At 49.3% G+C, this 17,177-nt stretch overlaps 2 protein-coding genes across 3 annotated transcripts in view; one reads left to right on the forward strand and one right to left on the reverse strand.

Annotated features, from left to right (window-relative positions):
• Positions 1-2,211, forward strand: part of LOC130580951 (protein CEPU-1) — a 143,460-nt gene extending 141,249 nt beyond the window's left edge. For both annotated transcript variants that reach the window (XM_057378776.1, XM_057378777.1), the window contains one exon: positions 597-2,211. In XM_057378776.1, coding sequence (XP_057234759.1) covers positions 597-697 — 101 coding nt within the window. In that variant the 3' untranslated portion in view covers positions 698-2,211. The remainder of the gene's footprint in view (positions 1-596) is intronic.
• Positions 1,479-17,177, reverse strand: part of OPCML (opioid binding protein/cell adhesion molecule like) — a 301,125-nt gene continuing 285,426 nt past the window's right edge. Inside the window, exons 8-9 of the mRNA XM_057378779.1 lie at positions 4,231-8,041; positions 1,479-3,944 (exon numbers count right to left, since the gene is read on the reverse strand). Coding sequence (XP_057234762.1) covers positions 7,941-8,041 — 101 coding nt within the window. The 3' untranslated portion in view covers positions 1,479-3,944; positions 4,231-7,940. The remainder of the gene's footprint in view (positions 3,945-4,230; positions 8,042-17,177) is intronic.

The following is a 17,177-nucleotide window of genomic DNA, read 5'->3' on the forward strand; positions in this document are numbered from 1 at the left end:
ATGGGTGGGCTTGGCTCTTCTTGACCACCCTCCTCATCCCATCTCCTTGARGTGGTCTGGGTCCATGCTGAGCCCTACAGACACTCTGAAGAGGTGCAAAACACCAAGTCCTCAATGTAGAGCTGCTGGCAGTGTCTCTGCAGGGTGGGGGTTGGTTACTGCCCGTCCCAAGGGACACCAGTGGCAAACAGGGTGGTCACCATGGGGAGGGCAAGGTGTGCTGGCAAAAACTGTGATGTCCCCCAGGGGTGTGKCTGGAAACTCAGATTTGTAGGTGAGTGAAGGGAGCTGAGGGAAGTTGAATGGTGGTGATGAGCAGGGGGTGGGCTTGGAATGGGGATTTAGGGCTGAAAAGGGACTGCAGGGGATCTTGTCCCAAAGACCAGCATTGGTGAGGACAGGGATGGGTGTTCCCGTGTTCTTAAGGACAGCACGGATGGAGTGGGGACACCCCGAAAGCAATCTCACCACGCGCAACACCACCAGCGCCCCCAAACAGAATGACTTTATCGGTTTTTGCTCTTTATTATTTCACTGTTTCTGTTGCTTGTTGACTTTGTGACCAACCCCACGGGYGTTCCTGTCCCTTCCCGCAGGCCCTGGTGCAGTTCACGACGGGAACAACGGCGCGTGGCGGCGAAGCGGCTCCGCGTGGCTGCTGCTCCTCCCGCTCGCCCACCTCGCCCGCCACTTTTGACCCGAGAGCCAGCCCGCGGAGTAGCGGCGGCAACGACCACGGCCAGCGAGTGCAAGCAGAAAGGAGAGGGAGAAAAGAAGAAGAAGAAGAAGAAAGAAAGAAAGAAAGAAAGAAGTGTTCACCGTTTCCGAAAATATTCATAAGAATTGAGAGAGTATCCGGCCAGGCCACCTGGGGGAGGGGGAGAGAGGAAAAACACGCAAAAAAAAAAAAAATCACAATGGGAATTTGAAATGGAGAGAAAAGGAAAAAAATTAATAATCCAAGGCTTCCTGCTGAAGATGCAATGCGACTGAGTCTTTTTCTTTTCACCCTAGTTTTTTTTTTTGTCCCCTACCACTTTTTCCCCCTGTTTTCGCCGTCCTCTGCCATGGGCCAGTACGGAGGATGGATGGGGCCATTGGAGAGTGGCACTTGCCCCCTGCCCCGTCCTTGTCACTGCCCCCGCTCGCCTGCTCCCTCCCGTGGGACCCTCCATCCAGACACACCGGTTTTCTCCTTTGCCGAGATTTCCCCGTCTTCTCATGGACTGTGCCGCCATTTGTGTTTCAGAATATATATATATATATATATATCCACATGTACATATATATATATATGTATCAATATATAGATCTTCAACAGTTACCACACCACCACGAAGGGAAAGGGAGGAAGGAGACCGGCGTCGAGCCACGTTTTCATCGAACCATCCGCGGACATCGTGAATGATAAGGGATTCTGATTCATGGTTAATTTTATTAATTGTATTTTCTGATATGAGCCTAGAACTCTTAGTTCCTAAAAAAAAAAAAAAAAAAAAAAAAAAAAAAAAAAAAAAAAAAAAAAAAAAAAAAAAAAAAAAAAGGGGAAAAAAGAAGAAAAAAAAAAGAGGAAAAAAGAAACCAATCCAGGAGAGGGGGAGCAAGCGGAGAGAAGTTTGTTTGCCGAGGAGGTGACCAGCCAAGAAGGTTTGTGAGCCCGGCGAAGAGGAGGAGTCCTGTGCTGAACCCCCCTAAAACCGGCCCAAAAGCGGTCATCCGGACAGTTCCTGCCAAGGGCACAGGCAACACTCGCCGTGCGTTGAGGTGGAGGGAGACACTGAATCTTTTTATGGGATATATATATACAGTATATATAAATATACATATATATATATATAATTTTTTTTTGTTAGAGTTCTAGCCACGGTTCCCAGCAGGGTCCTTCCGCTGCCATTACTGCATGCTGTATATGGAGTTAGGTGTGTATCGGTTCTCAACGAGACGAGCGTCTCGGTCCACACGTCCCTGAACCCCCCCTCGCCTTTCCACCCTCGGGTCACCGGGGACAAAGGGTCACAGGGGACCGGGGCCCCTCTCCGTCGCTTTTTGCTGCGTGGCCCCGGCCCCTTTGTGGTGGAATGAAGCGAGCCAAGGGACAGAGGGAGATCTATATAGCTCAGTTTTATATATTTTTATATATATATATATATATGTGTATGTATATGTGTGTGTGTGTGCGTGTGTGTGTGTATATATATATATATATATATATATATAAAAACCCAACAAAATAAATAACAAAAGGCGAAGCAACCGGCCCCTGCTGAGGCGTGGGACCCGTTGCCTCGCCGTGTGTTTCGGGGGGGTGTTTCTCCTGCGATTGGTTTTCCTCCTTCGATTTCCTTTCCTTCCCTGCGGCCAGCGGTGGGGGGCACGCGGGGGGCCCGGGCGCGGGCAGGCGGGCGGCGAGGGGGCTCTCTCTGCCTATCCATTAAAACGATTGTTCCATGTGGCCGCTCCGTCTGGTTGTGGTGCTCATTGCCGCGGGGGCCAGGGCCACCCCCGCGTTCTCCCCTTGCGCCGCTGGGAACGGGGAGGGACGTGGGGAGGGATGCTGGAGCGGGGATGGCAGATGGGGACAAGGAATCATTGCARTGGGCCAGGAGAGCATTGGGAAGATGGCACCTGGACCTCATTCCTGAGCCCAGCAGGAATGCTGYCCCAGGTAAGGCTTTGGTGAGTAGATGAAGAAGGTGAGAGGCACAGCTGTGCCCTATTCCCCTGCTCAGGAACCCACTGGGTGCCCCTAAGCTCACAGTGTGACTCTCTGCCCCAGCTGCACAGCATTGCAGGAGATGATCTTGGAGCAGCTGAAGYGAATCCCACACGGGAGAAACAGAGTGATGTGAGGTGGGTGTGGAGGATAGGGCCTCCATGCAGTGGGGTGTGCAGGCAGAGCACAGCAGGATGGAGATCCAGTGTAGGTGCATCCTTCTGTCTGTGGAGCCTTGTCTTGGTTGGTGTCTTGGTTTTTGTGATGCTGGAAGGTTGCTTGCTCCTTGGTTTGGTCCTCAGGCTCAGCTGCAGCCTCTGGGGTGCTGGTTTCTTCATGTCACCTGGCACATTTGCAGGATCAGAAGCTGGTTGCTACTGATGACGTGACAGTTTTGTGTGAGCTTTTTTTTTTTGTTTCTTGACCCTACAATATAATCCAAGAGATAAGCATGGAGAAAAGGGGTGGGAAGGCGTTGCCTTGAGGTGTGACATGCAGTGTCCAAGTGATACCGATGCAGGGTAAGGGAAGAATCATGCTCAGGCTTTATGGCACATCYTAGGTAAGGGACAGGGCATTGAGGGTGTGGGGACTGGACAGCTGGGCGCCGGCAGCAGGGTCAGGATGGCAGAGATGATGGTGTTGGTGTTTATGCAGGTCTTGGAACTCCCAGGTTGGACCAGCCAACCACAGTTGAGCAAACCTGGTAGGAGGCGCAATGCCTGGATAATTGGGGGTTATGGGGAGGATCCAGGTRTAGGTATGGAGGTAACAGGACTCTCTCCCTCACCTCCTCTCTGCAATTGTAAATGTTTTGGTATTCAAGGTGACAGATCAAGGAGTGCCAAAGTAGCAGACAAAGAGGAAGTTAAAGAGAGAGAGGCAGCTCAATGGATGGGTTTATGTAATAATTTATTGACATAGGTAAGGGTGTCTCTTGGTGCTGGCGGAGGGTTGGAGGCCATGGCCTGAAATATGCCCTCCCTCCCCGGGGATGCAGCAGCTGAGGTCCTTGTCCTTAGGCACAGGKTGGGTGATGTTGAGGGCCACAGGGAGATGGAGAGTGTCCCGTGGCTGGGCTGGCAGCGAAAGGGGSTGCATCGCCTCCCCGTGCTCTGTGCTGGGGACAATGCAGGGCGAGCCATCGGGATGTGCTGTGAGCAGGAGCGTTTGGGCATCTGTAGGCATTCACTCCAGTGGAGGCAGGTCCAGCACCAGGAACCCAGCAGAACTGGCATGGGAAGATTGGAAGCATTAGGGAGGCTTGGATTGTGGAGGGATCCCCAGGGGCCACATGCAAGGGGTGAGCGTTGCTGTGTGGCASCTGTAGTTACATTAAATCAGCCCTGGCTCCCTGATAGCTTGGGGGTTTTGAAAGAGGCTCAGAGCAGAGAGTCTCCCATGCTGGTCACCTGTGCTGGATTCACTACAGGTGACATTGAGGAAGGCAGGCAAGGTGACACATCCCTCCCAGCTCCCTTCCCTCAGGAGGTTGTTGTGCTTTGGGAAGCACTTACCTTTTTGCTGGGGTCWCTCGAGGGGGACAGCAGAGGTGTCCCTCTTGTGCGAGGTCACAGCAGCTCATAGCAGTGCTGGGATGGAGCTGTTTGCTTGTTGAGGATTTCAGGGAAAAACTCTTGGGGCTGTGCTTTTCCTTCCCATGTCAGGGAAGATGAAGGGAGGTCTCAAAGTGAGCAAGACTCTGATGGGTCTGGCACAGTCCCACTGGCCCCAGTCTYCTGGCAGCAGGTCTCACATGAAAGGAGCTTGTTGAATGTTTTCTCCTGGTTGATGGTGTGGAAAGGCGAGGCATCCCCTGGGAGCAGAGGGCACAGCCTGCTGTGAGATTACAGCCATGTCAGGGAGATGCCAAGGCTCTTTTGCTCCTGGTCCTTGAGTTGTTTGTCCCTTGATGAAGACATTTGCTCTGTGTCACACGCTGCCAGATGGCAGTAGGAGGCAAACCTTGGGAGCACTTTGTCTGCAGAGGCATCCCTTCATGGGGGTAGGTTTAGGTGTCAGARTGAACGTGGCTGCAAGACGATGGAGAAGATGCTGGGAAYGGCTCAGTCATGGAGAAGAGGCCCYCATTCACACTGTGTCCACTGAAATTAGGTGAGTGATGAGAGCACAGACAGTCCTTACCCTGCAGGGACTCCATCAATGGGTACGTGCTCACGGCTCATCAGCGCACAGCGGTGAACAGAGCCCGGGACTCACTGGTGGGTTCCCAGGGGAGATGCATGGATGGGGTGAGGGATGGCCCAAACAGCAGCAGGACCCCAGCTGGGGGGCTTGAAGCATCACCATCGCAGGGGATGATCAAAAGAGGGTCCAACCAAGTGCTGGGTGAGACCACAGGAGTGGTAGAGGCGCCAGGCACTCGGGAGCCCTCCCAGCTCAGCTCACCTCAGCCGGTGCTCAGCACTGCATCCCTTCCCTGGGGTGCGCGGGGCCCGTGAAGCAAAGCCCCGAAGGTACAAAGTTCGTCAAACTTTATTGATACACTGCACAATCACAACCATCTCTTATTCTTGCCGAATTAGAAAAGGTTACAACTACAATGTAACATGCACAAATCTCAGGTAGTATAGCCACCCTTGGAATACAATGATCGACAGAAACTCAAGACCGGCCATCACAGCCATCAGCAGGAGAGACCCCAGAGCCACACTGCCCCCGCCCTGGGTGCCYGGCCACCCCCCTGGGCATCCAAACGTGGAGAGCAGTGGTCACTAAGGGGTCTGCCACCCGGCAGAGCCGCGGCGGGGCCGGCCTCGGACAGCCAACACGTTCCTCACAATGGCACGTTACATGGCACGAGAAAGTCGAATACCGTCCCAGCAGAGGACAGGGGAGCCCACCCGACCCAGGGAGGAGCATGGGATGGGGGCAGCCCTGGCGCCAGGTCCGCCAGCCTCAGTGTGCGTCGTGGCGTCTCGTCGCCGCCACTCTGATATGCCACGGCCTCTGGCCCTGTGATTCTGCAGCATTTCTGCTGTGGGGACAGAGAAATTTGGGGCTGGCCAAGGGAAGGGCGTGGGGTGGCAGCGGGGGGCTGCTGTGGGGCAGTGCGGACCAGTGAAGGCAGCAGGACGAGGTGTTTCCTGCACCCACGGTACTTTCGGAGCTGGCGTGTGGGGAAGGATGTGCGTGTTGCCGTGCTGGCTGAAGACAGTGCCATCCCCACTCAATAAACACGGCGGGACAGGACCCAGATCGCTGACAGTGCCACCTTTCTGGGGTGCCAGTGGAGAAGCAGAGCAGCACCGCAGGGACCGCAGGACGCGGACTCACCCAGTCAGTGCCGGATCCCCGTCCACCAGGTAAGCCAGCGCCTCAGGCCAGCCCTGGGGCAGCCCCGCCTGGGGCTCAGCGTGATTTAATCAGCCACGGTACATGTTGAACATCCAGAATGGGGGGCAGGAACATCCATTGAGATTTTGTAGCAGGTCCTGGGCAGCCCATTGAGAGCAGGGATGAGGACGGGCACGGCTGCATAGAGGACAGGGTGGTGGCCCATCATGGCCTCTGGCTCGGGGTGGTTTTTTTCCATCTTGTGTGCTGAGTGAGGGCTGGCACCCCAGCTTCCTTGCAGACACAGAAAGCAGGTTTGGGCAGCAGCAGTTTGCGAGGGGAAGACAGCATGTGCGTGGCCCTTGTTCTTAAATCATCTCACGGAGGGAGAAGGAAGGGACAAGGCACGGGGAGGTGTCAGGTCAGGACAGGGGACGCTCTGTGTGCTTGCTCAGTGCCTTGCTGTGGTCGAGTCTCCCTGTCGTGGCTCTGGTGCCCTGTGTGACTTTTCAGGAGCAGCATCAGTGTGTCCAAACCCAGACTGTGGCCCCAAAGCTTTCCCAAGTGGCCGTGGAGGGATGCCAAGAAGGCTCAGGGCTGCCACAATGTACCAGGCAAGGGGGTCCTTGGTGCAGGATACCATCAGGGACACAATTCCAAATGCAGGGAGATGACACAGCCATCGCTACTGTGGGTGGCAGCTCCCAGGGAGGCTGGAAGAAGCAGAGGGCAGAATCTGGGTGCGTCTGTTTTGGTGTCACAGCAGGGAGCTTTGGAGCCATCCTCGTCCCTGCTGTGCCAGCACAGCAAAKAGGCAGAGCCCAGGCCTCCTCCACAGGGTCAGACACATCAGAGTTTTCCTCAGGCAGGGGCACGTGATGGGCATGAGACAAGGCAGARTGAGGACACTGCAGCTCAGGGCCCTCAGAGGGGCAGAGACACAGCCGGTCATGAGCATCAGAGCCGTAGYRAAAGCGCCTTGTCAGCTGGTGTTTYGCTCGGTCATTCAGAGCCTCTGCCCCGTGCTGGTGATGCTGTGCTTTTGATGTGCAGGTTGGAGAGGTTTTGGAAAACAAGCCCAGAGAAAACTCTCCCAAAAAGTGCTGGCAGAGCATCAAGTGAGAGCCACGGGGCAGCTCCTGCCATCAGGGGGACAGCAGCAGAGTGGGCAGGGATCCAGAGCAAGGAGTGAGGGCCTGGCTGTCCGATGCAGCAAGAAGGCTCCAGTCCCTTCGAGGGCTGGTGGCAGTCCCCAGGGCTCGCATTCCTGGGACAGCAGCCTCGTGTCCTCCAGAAGGTGAGGGGSTAAGCGCAGGGGTACGATGTCAGCTGGAATAAAGAGTAGTGGGAAGTGCGTGACCCTTGAAGGACAAGTGGTTGTGTCGAGTGACCCTCGGTGAAAGGGCCGGCGAGCGTCCTGTCGGGAGCAGAGGCAGGTGATGGGGGACTGGTGACATCGGGGTGCTTAGGGAGGAGCTTTGGCGACGAGAACTGACATTCAGGACCAAGAGGGCTGAAGGCAGAGCCAGGAGGCTTCAACCTTGGGGTCTTTTTGGGCATAGGCGGCTTAGTGAGACRACGAGACGGACATCCCGGTGAAGGCTCTGGGCGGCACCCGCCCCGACGGCTCCGTGCCCCCGGCRCTGGAGATGAGGCAGCCACGGGGAGCACCGTCCGTGCCGGGCCACATCCCCGGGGCGATGGTGGCGGGTGACAGTCTGGTGGCACGTGGTGGGGTCTGTACAGCGTAACCGGCGGCGAGAACGATCCCGGCACGTGGGAGACGGGGCCATCCTCGGACGCTCGGCACCGCCGCCCGTCCTCCGGTGCATCGCCCGTCCGACGGAGAGGAGTCCCCGGGCGGCGCGGCGGCCGAGCCCGCGGCGGGGGAGAGGTGCGGCGAGGCCTCCCGGGACCCTCCGCTCCCTTATCAAAAGTCGAGGAGGAGGCGAGCGAGGAGGGTGGCCCAGAGGCAGAAGCCGGCAGCCACCCGGGACGCCGCGTTGACGCCGTCGTGCACCGCGCCGGGCCCTGTTCGGGGGAGAGAAGAGAAGAGAAAGACAAAGGACAGCGTTAGGGCCAGGGCTGGGATGATGTGATGAACCCACCTCCCCCTTKTCCCTACAGTTCCCCTTCCACCCCTCAGCTGAGCGGGGTGCTGTGTTCCCCCTTGGAGGGGTGGTGGGTTTGTCCATCATTTGGAGAACACTGTCAGTGTTGAGGAGGAGGTGAGGAAGTAGCCAAGGAGCTTGAGAAGCACTGAGGGGAGGCACAGTCCTTGTCTGAGGAGGAGGATGCTCTGGGGAGGATGCTCTGCTCAGTCCAGCCCCACCACGCTTAGAAGTTGTCCTCCTTGGAGAGTCCTGATGCAAACAACCCCGTCAGAGCCACTGGGACCGGACCTTGGTGCTCCAGAGTGACACAGCTCATGACTGGTGACGAAGGATTGGCGGCTCAGGAAATGGCATTGTCCAGATGTGGAGTATCAGGTATGCAGGCACGTTTTGGAGTCACTGGGGGGTTCTTGGCAGGCAGGCCAGGCAGGGAGGAGGCTGGGTACATGGCTGGAGAGATTTGTTGCTTTTTTTTTTGTGTTAGGGCAGTTATTTGGGCTGCAGGGCACACAGGGGGACAGTCAGGATGGGCAGGGTGAGGGAAGCAGAGGCAGCCACCGCCTGCTCTGCCACTGGCTGCTCATATTTCTGCCCACACTCCCTATGGCCATGGAGAGCAGCTGCAGGTCTGAGTCCCAGTACTGGCATTCTGAAAGGGRAGAAACAGAGAAATGAGTGTTCAGCTGTGTTAGCATCAAAACTCAGGAGATGGACGAAAAGTAAGGTTTAATGGGATTAATTGTGAATACACTCTCAAGCCTGCAGTCAGTCACCTGGAATGGGTTCATCACAGAATCCCAGAATGGTTTGGGTTGGAAGGGACCTTAAAGATCATCTCATTCCACCCCCTGCCCTCAGCAGGGACACCTTCCACCGTCCCAGATTGCTTCAAGCCCCATCCAACTTGGCCTTGGTCACTTCCAGGGATGGGGTGGCCACAGCTTCTCTGGGTAACCTGTGCCAGGGCCTCATACTCTTTAAGTGAAGAATCTGTTTTCCAATATCTAATCTGAACCCTTCCTCTTTCAGTTTAAATCCATTCCCCCTTGTTCATGCCCTTATCAAAAGTGCTCCCCCAGCTCTCCTTGTGGCCCCTTCCAACCAAAATAATTCTAATTCCATGAAATCATATCCAGTTACATTCATTTCCTCAGGACGGTGTTATTCCTTGTCTTTTTTTTTTATCTACTGATCTTTTTTTGTGAACATTTATCTTAATTCAGGAAGAGGCAAAGGAGAGCGTGAGATGTTAAATCCAAGCACTGCCAGGAGGTGAAAGAAATGATGGGAAGATTGAGTGATGAGCAAGAAGCTGTGTCATGCCCATGCTCAAACGAAATTGATTGTAAGAGCACATGATCACCCAAGAGGGGTAGAACTGCTATGCCATAATCAGACATTTCCTTGCTGAATAGACTTTGTGACATGAAAGGTGRAAACCCACAGACATTTGTTAGGGGCAGGTGGAGCCTTTGCAGGTAGAATGGAAAGRGATTTTGAGCTTGGTTTTCCCTCAGATCTGTTACTGCTCCCTCTTCTTTGGTTTTCACCCCTCAAACCAATGGCAGCTGCTCAGCACATCATCCAAAACTACAAAAATAGTGAAAATTTYTGCAGATGTAATGCTAAATGCTGATTAGCTTTAACCTTTTATGTATTTACACCTGCCCAAACACTGCTAAATTGGTGCCTTTCTCTAGTACCTCTATAGATGTGGATTTTAATGTGTGACTAATTCTTATCTCTATTTTCTAGTTCACAGTTCTGCACTGCTTATTGGCTTTGATTTAATGACACTTTTCAGAAATTTCATAATCTATCCTGAAGCAATTGCATTGTGGCTGAGTTGGAGAGTTCCCAAATAGATAAGTCACCTAATACAGAGAGGAAATAAAACTAAAAATGCTGGGTCATTACTAGGAAAAAAAATGAAACAAGTACTTTCTCTTAAATTTATTCTTTATTCTTTTCTGCGGAAGAATATTTCCTGGTATCAGACAGCTTGGCCTTGTAAAGATTGTAAAGATACTCTACAGAAGAGAAAAACATAAAGATAAAGGGACAAAATAAGGTAGTATTTAGGTATGATCACGAAATCAGGGCAGAGGGCTCATTTCAGCACAGGCTGCCTGTGCCTCCTGCGTGCTCTCTGAACTGTCACTCTCTGTGGGAAGGGAACAGGTCCCTCCAGGACAGGAGAGAACTCAGCTGAGGCTCCCTAGCCCTGTCATCCCAGCAAATAATTTGGCTCTGCTGTGCTCAAAACCCTTTKCCTGGGCATTGAGGTGTGAGTGCACCTGGACTTTGGCTGCCCCTGCTCAGCTTATTTATTGTTGCAGTTGTTTATTATTGCTTGCTTTTCATTTTCTTCTTATTTTTTGTCCTCTTTCCTGGCTATTTCCTTCCTTCTCCATCAGGCAACCTTAGATTTTGAGACCTTGACTTGAGTAAGGATGGCAAGGCTGGGATTTTGTCTCTCTTATAAGACCTTGAATAAAAGGTTGGAAGGAATCAGTGGGTCTGTGGTGAATGGGTTTTCCTGGCCTGTGTTGGAGATGCTCTCAACTCCAGTGTGAGCCATGGGAATGGCACAAATATTTACAGAGCTAAGCAGTCCCTTCACATGCACCAAAAAAAAAAATCTTTTTCTTTCTTTTCCTACCTTCTTTCTGTCTAGGACAGAAGTCCCGTGCCTTCCACTTCATTTGTTCCAATCTGTTGCAACATTTACCCTTCTGCAGGTGAGATACAGACACATGGAATGAGGAATTTAGAATGTGTCTCTCACTGCTTTTTATTTTCAGGACTRAGGACAAATGGGAAGGAATGCACCCACGCTCACGGAGGTCACAGGAAAAGACAAWGTCTGCTCTCCAATTCTCACAGTCCACACCATCAGCTAATGGGGGAAAATCTGTCCAATTCTTCATGTCTGAGGACATGAATAACTGAAGGAAGTCTTGGGCACCTGCTGAGGGAAGCCTGTCCAGTGACTCATGTCTGAGAGAAGAAGCATCTAGAGTAAGTCTTGGCAACCTCCCCAGGATGAGATTTTTCCTGATATTTTCCCTCAGGTAAACATATGGTCCTTCAAGGACTGTCCCTGCTCATTGCAGGTGGGTTGGAATAAATGACCTTAAAAAGGTCCCTCCCAACTCAAATTATGATTCTAAGCAGATTCCAAAGGGATGTTCTCCTCARTGCAGAGCAAGGAAGACAAAGTGGTGGCTTCTTACACACAAAAAGGAGACAGAAGTTGCCACACACCCAGGCCCAGGAACACGTGGGAATGTGAGCAGTGAGTGTAGGTATTCATTTATAGCATGGTATAATATATGTATTATTTACACCATCTCATAGCAAAGTCGGCAATTGGCATTTCATGAAATAATTAAGAGAAAACACAGAGTAAGTACCAAACACAAGGAGACAACTGCACGTGTGAAATACAAGGACCAAGTGGAAATAAAAGGGTGAAAGAGGAAAAAAAAAAATCACAGTATAGCAGGTAGAGAAGATAAAAGGTGAAGGCAAAGTAACCCCACARGGTAACAGAGAATAGGCAGGGAAAAACCCCACAAAACAAAACATCTCAGTGAAGAAGAGTGAGTCATCCCTCATCCCTTCACAGGAAGAAGAAGAAGAGAAAAGGAAGATCTCCCACTTCAGCTGTGGCTTCCTTCACCAGGACATGAAGGAAACTCTTCCCCCTCACCTCCAGAGCTGCCCAAACCACAGCCCCACAGCACAACCTCTGCCCTCCTCCACCAATGCTCCCCTTTGACACTCATGGCCAATTTAGGCCAAATTTAATAATGACTAATTATTTAGCTGTGTGTTGATGATTAAAGCTTAACCCTGGCTGATGTGTGCCRTTAAGGATTGTCAGTCCAATAAAGTCTGGTTTAAGGTTTCAAAATTGTGTTGGTGTCTTTGAAACATCTCACCAAATCTGCACTGCAGAAGATAAAGGTCAGTTTGGCCAGAGGGACACAGGGAATCAGGGGTAGCAGCCAGAAGGGATCTGGAGAGCTTTGCTCTGCTCCAAATGCTCGGGATTGACATCTTCTTCCAATAAAATTGGATTGTATGAAGACAAGCCAAGCTGATGCACACACAGAACATGGGAAGAATGGAGTTGGGGGCACAGCCGAGGGCCAGGGAGCCTGTCACAAGCATCTCACAGTGACAAAGGAACTCAGAGTCACCAGGCAAGCAGGGGAGAGGGTGGGACTGACATGAGAGTCGTGGTGCCACCGTGACAGGCAGGCGTGACACAGCAATGGCACACGGGGGGTTCCTGGTGTGAAACGCAACAGAAGGAGTCGTGACAGGGACAGATGCTCAGGTTCAAGCTCTGCTGTCACTGTTGGAGATGGTGACCTCAAACATGGAACATGAAAATGGTAGAACTCAACAAAGCCCAGGATCGTCCCCAGAGATGGAACGTGACCCCATGTTAACCTCAAGTAACCCCAATGACCTAAATTAAGTCCAAATTGCTCTGTAGAGACTGAGTTTGACCATGAGTAAACCAAATGACCTCTAGTAATCCCAAATATCAACTGGTTGGCCTCAAGTAACCCCAAAATGACATCAAAGTGACCCCAAAAATGACCTAAAGCAAACCCAAAGTTTTATGGAGTGTTTGACCTCAACTAACCCAATGACATATAATAACCCAAATGAGCTATAGTAATCCCAAATTTTAATTGATGACCTCTAGTAATCCCAAAAATTACCTAAAGTAACCCCAGAAATGACCTAAAGTAACCTCARATTTCATGGAAAGARTGAATTTGACCTCARGTAACCCAATGACCTACAGTARCCCATATGACCTATAGTAACCCCAAAATGACCYCTAGTRACCCCCAAATGACCTCTAATGACCTCATCAGTGACCTAAAGTAACCCCAAAGTTTTCTGTTAAGAACACATTTGACCTCAAGTAACCCAATGACCTATAGTAACCCTAATGACCTATAGTAACCCCAAATCGACCTCTAGTAACCCCAAAATGTCCTCTAGTAACCCTAAAATGACCTCTAAYGACCCCAAAACTGACCTAAAGTAACCTTAACATTTTATGGTGAGAGTGAGTTTGACCTCAAGTAACCTATTGACCTCTAGTAATCCCAATGACATCTAGTAACCCAAATGACCTCTAGTAAATCCCAAAATGACCTGAAGTAACCCCAAAAGTGACCTCAAGTAACCTCAACATTTTACAGTGAGAGCAAGTTTGATGTCATATAACCCAACAACCTATAGTAACCCCAATGACCTATAGCAACCCCAAATTTTAATTGATGACCTCTAGTAACCCCAAAATGACCTCTAATAACCCCCAAAATGACCTAAAGTAATCTCAGAGTTCCTTGGAGAGACTGAGTTTGATTTCTTGTAACCCCAATGACCTATAGCAACCCCAAATATCAACTGGTTGACCTCAAGTAATCCCCCAGTGACCTCAAGTACCCTCCAAGTGCTCCCTTTAGCTCTGGAAGGGGTTCTAAGGTCTCCCCAGAGCATTCTCTCCTYCAGGTGAGCACTCCYAGCYCTCCCAGCCTGGCTCCAGAGCAGAGTTGCCATTTCCTGAAGTTTTTTGGGGGCAGAAGATGCTGAAGAGAGGAAAGGCCCAGCCCAGGAGCCACGAGCCCCCGAGCACCAGCACAGCTGTCCCCCAGCATGACAGAATCTGYGCTGCCCCCACCCAGAACACCCACACAGCGTAATCCACTCAATTAACAGGAAAAAARAWWWAWWTTATTGTTGACCACCAAGAATGGGAGCCTTTGCAATTGCCCACCCAACCATGTTCTGTCCCCTCCACGCTTCCAGCCAGGCTGGCTGTGGCACCATGGCATGGCAATAAGTGACCACTGACCCCTGAGCAGTCACCCAGCAGATTCCTGAAGCAAAATAATCCTGGGGATTGCGATTCCCCTGACTCCTTGGCAGCAGCTTTGGAGCTTATATATCTCAGATTTTTTGGGGGGTATTAATAATGGCAGGTGGCAACTTGCAGAATGATGAAATGAGGTGTGAGCTGCTCCCTTGACCCCAAAAGCAGTGCTAGTGGCAGACACAAAAGAGCATTTGGACAGATTCACCTGCCCTTCGAAGTTCCTGTTATGCTCAGAAATAGATGTGGGGTAATTACTCTCTCTCCTGTACAAAAGACCTGGTTCAGATTTATATTCCCTGAACACAGCACTGCCTCCTTCTCCTCTCCTTACTAATTTTCACTCCTAATATCTCCTAGGTTTGCCAGATTACTGGTTTGTGTGAATAAATAAACACAGAAAATCACTGAAATCACAGACATGGCACAGCAATGGGTAATCAGGGCATACTATTTCTTACCTTTTTTTTTTAAAAATATATTTTGCATTGATTTTTTTTCTTCAAAACTGAAATAATTTGCAGTGAGGCCTTGAAGCCACCTGGGATAGAGGAAGGTGTCCCTGCCCATGGCAGAGATTGGCACTGGATGWGCTTTAAGGTCCTTTCCAACCCAAACCATTCCGTGACTCTACAACTTGTGTTTTAAGTGTTTTAAGTCAAGCAGTCTTTAAATATTGAATCAGAGCTCTTATTCTTAAAGACATAATTGCTTTCCCTTGCTTTTATGTATTTAGTCTGAAGCTGCTGATTCTTAAGAGAGTGCACAATAAAGCATGAAAAGATTTTATCACTCCATAGAATAATTGGTTTAAATCACATCTAACACTTGGTATTTTAACTTATATTCAGTTAACTCATCCAATCATCAATCAAGGAGATTACATACCAGAAACGAGACCCTGAATATCGGAAAAATGCAGATGGCATCTTTTATAAGATATCTATAGCTCTCTTTATTCCAATGGATCTTCARTGGAAAGGGCCAATAAAAGGTCCCAGAGCTCCCATTTTGGAATGGGGACCTGTGGGAATTTCCCTCGGTGATCGAGGGACATGCTGCCCTTCAAAGAGATGTAAAGATTCAGGTTTGGGTGAATTTTTCCTCCCCTATCTATAAGTAGCAAGTACAAAATGCAACGTGCTCATCCAAAAGTGAACCCAGACATGAAATTTTTAAACAAAAAAAAAAATTAGCAGATTTCTCACCACTTGTGCTCCTCTCCCCTTTGGCAAAGGCTCGTAGAGACTGTCCAAGAAACACCACGCACATACCCAAATAGAAGCTCTCCACAGAGCCCATCTTTTCCACTCTCCCCTGCRTTTCCAAGAAGCTGCAGTTTGACTGACAAGTTGTTGAATTTCACAACATGTTCACGAAATGAAAAAAGCGCAATCCTTGAGGAGGGATGGAATCCCACCTGCTTCAATTCCTTTCTGAGCCYGCTCCATGGCCCGCTCCTCATTGCTCCAGTGTGTTGCACTCAATACACACTTGAAAGATTGGGAGGAAAGCAGAATATGAATGTTTGCCTTTTTCTCCATTAAAAGTTATGAAATTAAAATAGCTTTAGGTATTCTGAGTGCTCACACAGCAATATCCAAAGGATGTGCCAATATCCTTTCAAAGACAAATTTAAGCTTCAGTGTCAGTGTAGGTAAATAACCACATGAAAACAAACAGAACATTTTAACTCTTCCTTCTTAGTCTTTTTTTTTGCTGTCTCACTAGTAAATATTTTCCCAATCTTTCTCATATAAAACAAAGATTAGAGGAATATTAATGTTCTAATGAATATATCATTACTAACTATAAAGGAGCAGGAGTTGGTTAAACTCAGACACAGGGTTGGGCTCCTACCTCTCACTTTTTATGGATGTTAGATTTTTAATATCCCTAGTTTGCCAGCTATGGAATCACCTCTTAATGTACTTCAACCTGCTGGACTTGTTTCGGAGATTAATTTATTAAAACAAGGTGAAATTTTGTTTTCCCTGCATGTTGGCATCAATTAATAACTGGTGTGAGACAATTTCTGTGCTGTCACAGGAGGGGTGTGTAAAGAGCAACATGAACTGCTGAGAGAAGGMAAAATGCCTCAAACCAGATGATGTCAAATAAAAGATAACCACAAGATAGCTGTACTTGTCCATAGCATGGAAMAAAACCAAAAATCCCTAATCCAGGACCCTTCTGAATACAAGGACTTACCTGCACTGAAACTTTTTCTATAGTCTGAAGTCATGGAAAAAGAGAAAGACTTGGGTGATGTTATTTTGTCTCACATCAGAGAAAGAGCAAATGTAAGAGTGCCAGGGGCAGGGAAAGGGAARAAAATGGATATTGGGAAAACTGGATTGGAAACTTAATGTACTTATCTATGTATTAAAAATCATAAATGTAATATTTGCTCTATAGAGTCATAGATTCATCAAGGTTAGAAGAGATCTTTAAGATCAYCAAATCCAACCATCAACTCAGCACTACCACTGWAACCCCTAAACCATTAAACCATGCCTATATAAAATCTAATATACATTATAAGTTATAYATTGTACTACATAAAAACTAATAATGYACAMTACATATAYTATAATTTATATACTATAATAYATAATATAAATAATAACACACATATATAATTATGTTAACAAGACACTATTATTAAAYATATGAATAATATACACTGTAATATCTATATAACACATTTGTATTGTTGGTATATCATTATTAATAATCTATACTATATAACATTTGTATTACATTATGTTATTATAATCTATTATACTATGCTGCATTATACTGGATCTTGGGACAAATTTCTTCACCAAAAAGGTAAAACACGAGAGAACAGACCAGAACAGTGAAGAGGGAACAGAACCCAGAGCCTTGACCCAAAGAGAAGAAATCAGGCCAGGAGAGAAGAACTGGTTAGGATAGAAAGGCCTGGACAAGCCCCTACCCAAACACCTCGGACTGGCACTCACCAGACCCGAGCACGACCCTACAGAACAGAGTGGAGCCAAAAACACGCAAGAGGATCAAAGATGTGCCACTCYCACCACCCCAAATCACCAGGCACTCCCATGAACCCACTGTCCACCCTGATGCTGCCAAATCCAAGCTGGTGTGGAAACCCTTCTCC

The sequence above is a fragment of the Malurus melanocephalus genome, unplaced genomic scaffold, assembly GCF_030028575.1.
Source record: "Malurus melanocephalus ecotype Western Australia unplaced genomic scaffold, MMel_1.1 scaffold_374, whole genome shotgun sequence".
NCBI lineage: Eukaryota > Metazoa > Chordata > Aves > Passeriformes > Maluridae > Malurus > Malurus melanocephalus.